Below are 12894 nucleotides of genomic sequence, written 5' to 3'. Positions count from 1 at the left end.
ACCCACTCTGGTCGATGCTGGTGTTGAGGCGATGTCGCGTTTTCAAGCCCTCGTCGGGAAGCACCCTCCCCACCTCTTCTTCAAGCACTTCCCTGTACAGAATTTCCCTCTGCGTAGAAATGGCACCGGTTCCCTGTTTTCAAGCACTTTCCAACAAGGCGTGGAAGGAGAAGTGACCTTTGGTGATGAAAACCCCCTACCCACAACAAAGGCACCATTCACAAGAGGGTTTGAGCCAATGTGAGGCAGCACAGAAATGTTCTAAATAAAACTGCTTCATTCCAAAGCCTTGCAAGGGGGCATCTCTGGGTGTTCTCCCCAATAGGCAATGCGGGTTTGTAATCGCCAGTACTCTGGAGATATTTCATGGAAAGGAAAGCAGATGGATTTGCGGATCATGGCCACAATCCTGAGATCCATGTGGACTAGATGTGACAGCCCCTGCTCACATGGAATTGGGAGTCTCCACATGGCCACCATAGGGACTGGGGTCAGGGATTTTAAACGTGCCTCAGAAATAAAAGCTGATGGAAAAACACACAGCAAAGCACAGCTGCGCATGGATTGTTACAAGTCAGCCAGAGCAGGTCTATCCACCAGAAGTCATTTATTACTTCTGGGTCTGTCTCTCTTTCCTGGCGTGGCTCAGTGGTAGAGCATCAGCTTTGCATGCAGAAAGTCCCAGGTTCAATCCCCAGCATCTCCGGTTAAAGGGACTAGGCAAGTAGGTGATGTGAATGAAAGACCTCTGCCTGAGACCCTGGAGAGCTGCTGCCAGTCTGAGTAGACAATACTGACTGTGATGGACCAAGGGTCTGATTCAGTAGAAGGCAGCTTTATGTGTTCTCCTGGGAGCTCAGTGTGCATGGGGCTGGTGTATCCCATTTTACACAACAACCCTGTGAGCAGGTTAGCCAGAAGATGAATGGCCAAAGATCACCTTTCAAAGCTTCATGGTTGGTATGGAGATCTGAACTAGGGATGCCATCAAACTGCACAAACCTATTTCCACTGCAGACAGTGGCAGCTTCCAGAGCAACTGGGGTGAGTGGGGGTGCTAGTGCTCCCATAGGTATCCAAGATCCAGGCCACACAGCGCTGGAAGGGGGAAAATAGACACCTTATGCTGAACGCATGTGTATGCCAAACTGGGCCTGAGCTCTGTGCTGCAGTACCAACCCCCCCCCCCCCCGTAGACAGTCAGCTGACGCCAAGGGACAATCCCTGTTCGCCAGGCCCTGAAAAGCCCCAGTTTCAGATCCTGGCCAGCCTGAGCAACTAGTACCTGACAGAGGACACTGCTGGCTAAAAAGCTCTTGTCCCTCTTTCCCGATTGCTGCCTTAGGACCTGACACCTGTTTGGGTTCTGATTATTCCTTCTGCTTCTGACCTACTTGGATCAGCAGCCAGCTACTCTCCCCACCCTCCACCTGCAGTAGAGCCCCAGGGTACGCACGCTCCCAGCTGAAGCCCAGTCTCTCGAAGGGCTGCCCCACAGGAACTGCAGACGTGTCAAGAAGCTGATACAGCATGTGCAGAGGCAGACAGGCCCTTACGAGAACAAACTGACAGTGTATTCCTAAGGAGAGTTACTCCAGTCTCAGCCGACTGAAATGAATGGGCTTAGACTGGAGTAACTCTCCTTAGGAACGCAATGTGAATCACCTTGAATGGGTTGGATTGCTCACATTTAGGAGGTTTCCTATTACGATTGCTTCCCTTCCAGAGTACCTACCCTCGCTATGAAGTTTCTAAGTACAGTCCTGCCTCAAATGGGCTGTGCGTTGCACCAACACTCAAATCAGTACAATATCAATTACTTTAAAAATAACTTAACAAAAGTAACATGAAGCTAGCTGTCCAGACGCCTACCCTGCAAGAAATCTAATATGGAAAAACTTTCAGACCATTGTCGTTATCTGCTTCTCACAGGCATAAAAACTATGGAATACGGCATGAATGTGAAGACCTGATTCCCTCCCCCAAGTCATTTATGAAACTTTTAATGCTCAAAGAGTCAGGCACAACTACAGCGAAAGGCTGGGCTTGTTCTCCAAAATCAACAGCAGTAGCACCAGCCTGGATGTGGGACGGGCTGAAGTCCATTTCCCAACAGGGACTGAGAGCTTTGTTTTCCCCAAACCACTGAATGATGATTTGTTATCTCAAATGACCTTCCAGCTTTGGTTTCCTGCTTTTATTAGGTGCAGCCATTCCTAACATCTCTGTCACCATCTGCCCTACCAAAATGGAATCCTTGAAACAGGACAGAAGGGCAGGCGTTTGACAGCCAGGCTGAGGTAAGCCACTAACTATGGCGGGGAAACCAGGCAGTGGTTTTGCAAATACTTGGAATGGCAGGACCAAATCTACTTAGCGGCTTCCAGAAACATCCCATAATGATAGCTTGCCTTTCCCAATAACCACTGGAGTAAGGAGGGGCGGAATCTAGTACAAACCAGCCAGCTCTCACACCGAGACATCAATAAAACTATAATCAGTTTGTCAGCCCCTGAACCAAGCTCTGTTTTTAATTTTGCTGTGAATGCTTATTATGTCTTCCTGTCTGGAGGGAGGATAACTAATAACATGCGTTTTGCACACCTTTGATTAAATCAGCCTTTCAGCAATCCCTAGAATAAAGCCTTTCAGCAGTCCCTGGAACTGCCCCGAAGCATCGTCACTGAGCAGAGGATTTGTGCGTGCGTGGAAAATGCCGTCAAGTCATACTCAACTTACAGCAACCCCGTTTTTGCGCTTTTGCACATTTAACGAGGAAGCAGCTGGTTAAGTCTTCTTATTAGTTATGTCTGTACTACTGAAAGCAGCCTGTTGTGTGGATCTGAAATTTTAATTGTTATGTAGATGTGCTGATGACTCTGAGTATTAATCTTGGCTGATCTATGATCGTAACAAAGGTGAATGGCGACCCCGTAGAGTTGTCAAGGCAAGAGATGAACAGAGGTGATTTGCCATTGCCTGCCTCTCTGCATAGCAGCTCTGGGCTTCCTTGATGGCCTCCCATCCAAGGACTAACCAGGGCTGACCCTGCTTGGCTTCTGAGATCTGACAAGAAAGACCCAGGTCAGGGCCACAAAGGCTTTAGAAAGTCTCTTAGGTCTCATTCAAAATTAGAAGAGCCAGAGGGCCACGGCTGGTCCGTCCTCTGTCTCCACTAGATGCTCAGGTTCAAGTGGAGCTCCAGGAAAAAGAGCTCCATAATTACAAAACGATGCCCTTTTGTAGTTATTAGGGTGCCCTCTGACAAATTTTATAGGGGTTTATGAGCATGGGTCACACCCAATAAGACTGAACCCACCCACTCCACAGCTGGCAGCAAGTTCTGACCTCTGGATCGCAAGGCCAAGAAGTTACAGCACGAAGTGAGCAACCTTAAAAGAGGTAGTAGAGAAGCAAAGTGGTGTGGTGGGAGACCCAAGTTCAAACCCCCACTCTGCCACGGAAGCTTGCTGGGTGACTTTGGGCCAGCTGCACACATTCGGCCTAGCCTACCTCACAGGGCTGTTGGGAGGATAAAATAGAGGAGTGGAGAACAATGTAAGCTCCTTTGTGTCCTCATTGGGGAGAAAGGCAGGGTATAAGCTAATCAACAAACAAATAATATATGAACTCAGCTCAGGTCATGCTGTGCCCTCAAAGACATAAGGCTCGTTCCAATCAACATGCTTGATCTGGCCGCAGTTCAGAAACACCCCTTTCCAGAAAGGCCATTGCTTGTGAGGGTTGGATCAGTTCTCAAGGCCACAAGGAGTCACTCACAGCAGAACAAGGATACACTTGGTCCACATAGTAAGAAATCCTCCTCCCATGCCAGACTACAGCCACACAGCTTGTGAACAACTTTCTCTGGATGCTGCTAAACCAGCAACTCAGTTGGGTTTGCAACATTTGGGCCTTAATGGGGTACAGCAGGAAAGACAACTGCAGTGCCGCCACGGCTTGGAGAACTGGTGGAAGGTGGCAGAGCGGCAGCTCCAGGTCAGGAGACGCTTTTGTCTGGCGTAATGTCTGGCTCCCCTGGAGTCGTTCAAGCAGCCCAGTCACCAGGCCGGGAGCTGGCAAATTATGCCCAACCACCCAGCCCACAAGGGTTGCCCAGTCAACCCCTGCTCCACCTTCCCATCCCCAACTGGTCTCGAGCAGCAGCAAACAGGCCTAAAATGCTTTATATTCTGTGCCTCCTGCAAAGACTGTCTGCAGTCTGTGCAAAAAAAAAACCCCTCCTGAAATTGCTACCAGGTACTTCTAAGCAGCCAGTTAAATTTGCCACAGGGTATTATTAGAGCAACCTTGAAATAACTTGGCTGACAAAAACAGGCATGCCTACCTGCCCCAACCTGCTCCTACTGATCTCAAAACCCCATTTGACTCCACGCGCCCTAGTACCTGGTCTCTCTCCTCCCGCCGGCGACTCTCCTCGGCTTTTCTCTGAATATCCTCCTGGATGGCGCGGGCAATTTCAGAGTCACTCTCTTCGCTGCGGGATGAAGGGAGAAGAAAAGAAACAATTAGAGCAGTAGCTCATTTGACTGGCTTGGGTACAAAACTGACAGGACGAGAGATGTGCCGTTTGGAGTTCTGAATGGTCAGATTCGGCACCTCTCATTCGCTGTTCTCAACAGTATTCAAACCGGGCTTATGGTTGAGGCCAGTGACGGTTTCTCCCTATAAATTCTGGCCTCCCTAATCTCTTCTCCCCCGCTGCTGAGTCCCCCCCCCCACACACTTTTACCATTTTGGAGGTGATTACATCTAATTGCCCAACTGCAGACGGTTATTTTTACCATCGGGGGCGTTATTGCCCTATTATTGAAATGGTTCGGGCTATTTTAAAGAGTATTTTAAATTGTATTTTAATATTTTATAGTTTTCAGTGTAATTCTGTTTGTGAGCCACCCTGAGCCCAGCTGGGGAGGGTGGGGAAAAGTGCAATATATAAATAAATAAACCCACTATAGAAAGCATCTTCCAGCTGCCTTCAGCATCCCGCTACACACACACAATATTGGCAATCAAACTATACACTGCCCTTCACCTACACCTTGCCTGCATCCAAAGCAGCCCCAAGTTTGCCCTGTAGATCCATCGCTGATACTCAACACTGGATCCCAAAACACACCACATTCCCATCATTCGCTTGTGCTGTTTCGAAAAGGGAAGGGTATCAGAAAGAAGCCCCAAAGGAAAGGATGATCACGCAGGGCAACCCCTACATTTGCTTCTGTTCCTCCGAGTTATGGAGCTTCCTCTCTTCCTCCTCCATGCCCTGCAGCCTCTTGGCGATCTGGATATCCTTTTGAACCAGCTGGTTCTTCTGGATGTTGGAGGTGTAATGCTGCTCGTCTGTGGAAAAACCGCAAGAGATGGAAACCTCTCAGCAAGTGCTGAAAGGAGAGGGTCTTTTGTGTCCCTTCCTTCTTCACTGTGTCAAATCAGCTATAAACTGTGAGCCTACTGGCAGAGATTTATCTTTTTCAGGTAAACTGCACAGCACCCATTCCAGCAGGGTAGGCCTGTTTTAGCAAACAAAAGACAACTCTTGTAGTACATTAAACGTATTACAGCATATGCTCTTTGAGGGTTTGCACGCACTTCACAGGTGCAGCTAAATGAATCCTCCACCAGTAAGTATAATTTATTTAATCTTTAAAGTGTCATAGGCCTCTTCTTTTGTTCCTGTGCTGCACCTAAAAATTTAGGCACCGCTGTAAATGAAAGATGAGGCCAATGAGCATGAAACAGTTAGCTGTTCTAAAGCAGGGGGAAGGAATCTTTTCAGCCAAAGAGGGGAGGAAGGAGAAGCAACAAGAGCTATCCAGATAATGTCTCCATGTGGAAGCAGCCTTGGAAACGCAACCTGACTGAGAAAATGGTAGACATTGCACTTCTGTTACTAAGACATATTCAATTCGCCTTGGGAGCCAGAGTGGTGTAGTGGTTAAGAGCGGTGGTTCGGAGCGGTGGAGTCTGATCTGGAGAACCGGATTTGATTCCCCCACTTCTCCACATGAGTGGCAGACGCTAATCTGGTGAACTGGATTTGTTTCCCCACTCCTACACACAAAGCCAGCTGGGTTACCTTGGGCAAGTCATGCTCGCTCAGCCTCACCCACCTCACAGGGTGTCTGTTGTGGGGAGGGGAAGGGAAGGTGATTGTAAGCTGGTTTGATTCTGCCTTAAGTGGTAGAGAAAGTCGGCATATAAAAACCAACTCTTCTTCTTCTTCTTCAATGGAGGGACAGCCTTTCTGTCATCTTCTGCAAATGGATTTTAGCCAGTTTTTTGGACAGCCACTGATATTGGCTTCTCCTCTAGAGTGGCTGGTGAGACAAGAGCACAAAATGAAGAGAAGCTTCACCACACCATCTTCATTCGCGGAACGACACCACAAGGGTCTGGTTGGCCATGTGCTTCCCACAGCCAGGCCACTTACGAACTCTCCATCACACATAAGCTGCCTGATCTAAATTGCCATCCATCATGGCCCCCTGGCAGCTCGGGCGTGGAAGGATCAGCGCATCGATCACCTTCATCACAGTTGTGGGGAAGTCTTGACGTCATGAAATGATTCATTAGCATTTGGGGTGGCAGCCAAAACAATTATGGGATGAACAAGACAACACCTCTGGGCCGAGGAAGGGACAATTCCCCATGTACAGCTGCCAAGAAAAGCCACCTGAACGAGCAACCTTGAGAACGTCCCTGAAAAATGCTCCATCTTCTGACAAGATTTGCGTCAGTCGCTTCATTAAAATCTACGGGTTTGAGACACTGAAGCTCTGGACTCCATTTAATTAACTGAATATTATAATTCTTTGTTTAAAAAATGGAACAGAGTGTTAGAGGCATCCCATACTCTGGCAACCAAGGGTACTTCTAAAGTTTGCCTCCTTGATTCAGCAGGACAGACACATCCCCAGGTATTGTTTGGAAGTCTAGTTATTCAGTTGGTGGCTCTAGGCCCAATTCTTGGTCGCTTCAGATTTGTCCTCTAGAGTTAAATGCTGGAGGAACTGGCCTTTGCTCCCATTAGGAAGAAAAACCGCCAGCAAAAGCCAGAGCACTAGGCAGGAAGATTAGAATTAAGTACCGCGATTATGGAACAACCTCCCCAGAGAGGCGCAAATGGCCCCCTCACTTTCAATCTTTGGGAGGTGGCTGACAACGGTTTTATTTAGGACTACATTGGATTAAAGCAGTCCTAAATTGTGATTTTAAATTAGAATCATAGAGTTGGAAGGGACCACCAGGGTCATCTAGTCCAACCCCCTGCACAATGCAGGGAATTCCAAACTACCTCCCCCCACACACACCCCCAGTGACCCATACTTCATGCCCAGAAGATGGCCAAGGTGCCCTCCCTCTCATGATCTGCCTAAGGTCACAGAATCAGCATTGCTGACAGATGGCCATCTAGCCTCTGCTTAAAAATCTCCAGGGAAGGAGAGCTCACCACCTCCCGAGGAAGCCTGTTCCACTGAGGAACTGCTCTTTTAGAAAATTCTTCCTAATTTTGGTTTTATGTTATTTATGTAATCTTCTGTATGTATTTTATTAATACTGTGAGCCGCCTTGATCTCTGTGAGGAAAAAAGGCGGCTAATAAATATTCTAAATAAATAAATAAACAAGCCTGACCCATCACCCCAAGTTCTGGCTCTTACTCTCTTGTTCTTGCAGGCAGTAGGCCAAAGCGCCATCTTCCAAAACAGCAAAATCTCGGCAAACTGCTCAGAAAAAAAAGAACAAAGAAAGAATTAATCAAGACAGGGCTCAGTTCTCTTCCAGCTTGTCTTATCAGCACAATTAAGATCCCCATGAATTCGCTCATCTGTCCACCAGCAGCAAGCCCCTCATGCCAAGTGCAAAGATTCCCTTCCCATCCCTCTGTTCCATGAACTGCAGAGGGCTGGGGTGGAAGGGGAGAGGCAGCACAAAAGTAGAGAAAAAACATCCCCCTTTGAAAAGTGCATGAGGGCTAGCGCGAATGATTGCCTCCTTATGTCAGAAATTCCTTGCCCAAGGCAGGGCAGTGGCCAGAATTCAACAAAAGCTGCGAGGAAGGGTATGGGGAAGAAGGCTTCTGAGTAAGCCTCTGCCCCACCATGCTTGCTTTCCAGATGCAGGGAACTCTGGACTCAGCAGCATTTAATTAGCAAAATCTTTATACTCAGGACTGCCCCACTAGTGGTACTCAGAGAGCCAGCGTGGTGTAGTGGTTAAGAACGGCGGAGTCTAATCTGTAGATCCGGGTTTGATTCCCCACTCCTCCACGTGAGCGGCGGACACTAATCTGGTGAACTGGGCTGGTTTCCCCACTCCTACACGCAAAGCCAGCTGGGCGACGCTGGGCTAGTCACAGCTCTGTCAGAGCTCTCTCAGCCCCACCTACCTCACAGGGTGTCTGTTGTGGGGAGAGGAAGAGAAGGTGATTGTAAGCCAGTTTGATTCTTCCTTAAGTGGTAGAGAAAGTCGGCATATAAAAACCAACTCTTCTTCTTCTTTTTATCTGTATTTTTTTAAATTGGCGGGTCAAAGAGCAATTGCATTTCTCACCTGCAGCACACTTGACAGGGAGAAGAAGATTTTTACAGAAGGAAAGCGAGGGGGGGGGGCTATATTATTTTGTTTGTTTGTTCCCCCTTCACTTGGCCAAACCCATTGCAGTTCAAAATTCATTGCACTGGGAAGGTTAGTACTTGGATGGGAGATCTCCAAGGAATTCCAGGGGCATGATGTGGAGGCAGGCAAAGGCAAACCACCTCTGAATGTCTCTTGCTTTGAAAACCCTACGGGGTTGCTATGAGCCAGCTGTGACTTGACAGAACTTTTCACCACCATGAAGTTTCGGAGCTCACTCAAGGTCAGAAAAAGTTATGCTTGCATTAAATGCAATGAGGGTACTTTCAAACTGTCTCTGCTGATTTTAAAATGTTATATACATCGGTCTTTACCATTTTATGGGATGAATAAAAAGAGGCCCTTGTTCCTACACAACTATGACAGGCAAGGACATTGACGAATGCAGAAACAGAGTGGGGGAGGAAGCATAGTAAATAATAGTGCTTTGGGGAGTGTTGAAAGCACACACATTCTCGCAATATTGCTTACAAAACCACCACAAGAAAGGCACCGCTACCCCCATGTTGCAGAGAGGGAAGGGGACTGAGGCTTAGAGAGAGTGGTCTCCTAAAGACCACCTAGCGATCTCACGGCAGAAGCGAGTCTCGAACAAAAGACTTCCTAGCCCACAACTCCTATTCTGAGCCATTAGCCACGTGGAAGCACACTGCACTGTAAAAATGCTGGTGTGGTGGTCGGAGTGCTGAACTAGGTTCTGGGAGATCCAGGTTCAAATCCCCACATGGCTACGAAGCCCGCAGGGTTGCTGTGTGGATAAAAAGGGGAAGGGGCAACCATGTATGTCACCCTGAGCTCCTGGGAGGAAGAAGATACTAAACAAAGAGGGAGAGGGAAGGGGGGAAAAACCACCATTGTCTGACTACAGGGTCTTCAGCGACTCTGCCTCCGTGAACACCCTTGCCAAGAATGCAGCTTGCCTGCTGAAATCAACGGGCACCTCCTTGCAGAACCTCTGCCAAAAAATGGGTGTGCTCAACAAAACAGTGCTCCCTGGCACTGCCAACACCTCCCCCCCCCGTGGCGGCATTCCACTGCTTCACAGATGGCAAGACTCTACAGCTTGATTACGTGATGAAAGTTTTCTCTGTCTGCATAGGACTTATCCCACTGTTGACAGAAGCTGAGGCATGAGAGAAGGGAGTTCCCCACACTTCAGAGGATTACCGCAGGCCCAAAGCTCCCCACTCTGGCCCTGACCTGGCCTAGCATAGCGATGGCCAATTGGAAGGGGGGGGCAGGGGGGCACAAAGCCCCAAGCAATTCCACCAGGCTCCTTACACAGCTCTGCCAAATTTTAACCAAGGTATAGTAAGAAGTTTGCCCACCATTTCACTTGAAAGGAAAAAAAAATATTTTCAAGCTGGAACATAACATTACACTTATCTTTTGGATTTAATACAGACTGTTGCAGCTGCAGCCAAGGGCTTGCCTGTGAAACCCTTCCTGACAGTGCCAACTTTAGAATGGAGCCAGGAGGAGTACAATTGTGCTATGAAATGTTCTGCAATCACCCAGGGGCTACTCTAAGTAGACTAGGCAGGCCCCTTCTGGTCCAGAGCGAAGGCCAGTCAGCAAGGAAGTCCCACCCCATCTCCAGCTAGAGTACATAAGAAAGGCCCTGCTGGATCAGACCAAGGTCCATCAAGTCCAGCAGTCTGTTCACACAGGGGCCAACCAGGTGCCTCAAGGAAGCCCACAAACAAGACGACTGCAGCAGCATTATCCTGCTCCACCACACCTAATATAATAGGCATGCTCCTCTGATCCTGGAGAGAATAGGTATGCATCATGACTAGTATCCATTTTTAGTAGTACTGGGGTTTACGTGAGTGGACAAGACAGCAGTGCCGGGGAGGATAGTTTAAATTTGTTAGGTACTGGGGAATCTTTTTGGGCATGCCAGCCCTGTACAAAAGAAACAGGTTGCACTTGAAATGAAACTGAACCAGGCTGCTGGCACTCAAAATTAAAGAAAAGGACACAAAGCAGCTTTTAAACTAACTCCTGGGGGAAAATCAACAGGAACTAGAGACCGTCTGGTTCAGCATCATTCATCTCTATTTATTTATCTAGAAAATTAATACACCGCCTCTCCAGACACTGGCTTGAAGCAATGCACAACTAAAACAACAGAACAAAACCAGCCATTAAAAAGAAGGGCTTATGATAATCTAGATGCAGGTGGGCTAGAACTTGATAGTGACAGGCTGACAGGCAATGACAGACGTTTAAGGACATCGAAGAGCTATGGGTGGGGGGGAATATGCATGCTGACAGCACTTGCAGAAAGAAACAGAGGACATGTGTTATATACAAATACAAGTCTCCAGGTTAAAATGGGATAGTTGGGAGTGCTTGGTGTTAAATGAGAACATAGTGAGCATTTCAGAAACCTAGTGAAACAGGAAAAAATCAGTGTGTAAAAACCATCATGAAATTGCTCAGCACAGCTATCATATATCGAATTCTGAACTTGCCCTCCCCCCCACCAAGCTGAGGATAAAAAAATTCACCCAATGGGGTTCCGTATAGATAGGGGACAAGTTTTCGCAAACCTGAGAAACCCAAGGTTTTCAGGAGAACCTGAACCTTCAAAAAGCAAAATATGGGAGTGTCAAAACCCCACAAATCATTGAAGCTCTAAAAAAATGCTGACAGAGATCTCGTAAGACTATGCAGCAAGTTCTCTGTGGCCCTTCTGAAGTTGCTGGCCCATCACAAACAATATTACAGAGGCTTCCATGCCACAGAAGAAAAGAGCAAGAATCCAGTAGCACCTTCAAGGCTAACAATGTTTCTGGCAGGGAATGAGCTTTCGTGAGTCACAGCTCACTTCTTCAAATCTTCCCTCTTAAAGCCTTCCAAGCTGGCAGCCATCACCACAACCCTGGGGCAGGGAGTTCCGCAATTTAACTAAGGAAAGAATCAGCAAAAGGGGGAAAGCAGGGATAGTGACATGCCAATTCCTCTGAATGTTAATACAAATTAAACATGAAAAATAAAACACTAACTTGTTGGGTGTTAAAGGATGTGAGATTCCTGAGCGTAATGTCAGGGAGGATTAAAGTAGCATGGAATTACTTTGGTAGTGGTTCCCAAAGAGTACAACGGCCTGTACCCTACCAATCCACTAAGCAATGTTTGAAGCTTTCCTCAGCCAAAGCAGCCTTCCTCCAATGGAACAGCCACTTCAGTTGGAAGAAGGTTCCTTAGGTTGAAGGAATTTCATCCAGGCTATGGTACAACACCACCCAGTGTATTTATAAAGCGGTTTCACTAAAACGTTTGAGAGCCACTGGTTTCGAGAGAAGATGATCCAGGGTTGGGGGAAGATGACAGAGATTTATAAAATTATGTACGGGTGGAAAAAGTAGAAATTTTTCTTCTTCGCTCCTAAACTAGAATTCAAAGATGCTAGATGATAAGATAGTCGATGGTAAGCAGATTCCAGAAGGATGAAACTAAGTACGGTATTCCTTCAGAGAGTAATTCTTGAAGAATTCACTTCCATAGGACCTAGCCACTAGGCGGCTTTAAAGGAGGATTAGATACCAGCCTCAACGATAACAACATGCAGCCTCTGTATTCAGAGACTACTCTGTATTACTACCTTCTGAACACTACTGCTAATTCGTAACAACAGAGATTTTAGCCTCTGCACTCTGAAGAGGTGCATTCTGGGGGCATCTGGTTGGCCACTGTGTGAAACTGGATGCTGTATTAGATGGACCATTGGTCTGATCCAGCACAGCTGCTTTAGGCTTAACACTGCAAGTTGCTTGTTCATGACAGTAAATACGTGGTTACCATTCTCACCAAAGCTGGCTTAGAGTTCTACTTTACCAAATTCCAGGCTAGGTCCTACAACCTGTTCTAAGACTTCAACCAGTCCTAAGAATCCAGCCAGTTTGAAAACTCACCTTCTTGCACGGGAGGCAGTCGGGAGCTGTCGATCTGAACTCCCGTCATCTTCTGAGCAGGGGTGCTTTGCTGTGTCAGTGCTGGGTAGCTTTCATGCACTCCTGAGAGTGTGAAGACAGCCTGCAACAATAGGCACAGTGAGTCACTATGATGACAACCTGCGTGGCTTTCAAAGACGCCAGAGGCAATGGGCTGAACACTGCACAAGCCTAGAACACAAACTTCCTAAAAGCTGCAGAGACAGACGGTCCCGCTGATTCCGGCATCCCAATGTGCTTCTCCGAAAGATTTTGCCTCAGGCCTCAGCAAG

The 12894-nt window shown here is 47.5% G+C and overlaps 1 protein-coding gene across 1 annotated transcript in view; it reads right to left on the bottom strand.

Moving 5' to 3' along the window:
* Nucleotides 1-12632, bottom strand: part of LOC130491350 (coiled-coil domain-containing protein 50-like) — a 29173-nt gene extending 16541 nt beyond the window's left edge. Inside the window, exons 1-4 of the mRNA XM_056865067.1 lie at nt 12584-12632; nt 7685-7747; nt 5235-5364; nt 4408-4498 (exon numbers count right to left, since the gene is read on the bottom strand). Coding sequence (XP_056721045.1) covers nt 4408-4498; nt 5235-5364; nt 7685-7747; nt 12584-12632 — 333 coding nt within the window. The remainder of the gene's footprint in view (nt 1-4407; nt 4499-5234; nt 5365-7684; nt 7748-12583) is intronic.
* Nucleotides 12633-12894: the final 262 nt, after the last annotated feature.

This window comes from Euleptes europaea, chromosome 19 (genome assembly GCF_029931775.1).
Source record: "Euleptes europaea isolate rEulEur1 chromosome 19, rEulEur1.hap1, whole genome shotgun sequence".
Taxonomy (NCBI): domain Eukaryota; kingdom Metazoa; phylum Chordata; class Lepidosauria; order Squamata; family Sphaerodactylidae; genus Euleptes; species Euleptes europaea.
The sequence above is the reverse complement of the archived record's forward strand: the minus strand, read 5'-3'. Positions and strand labels throughout refer to the sequence as shown.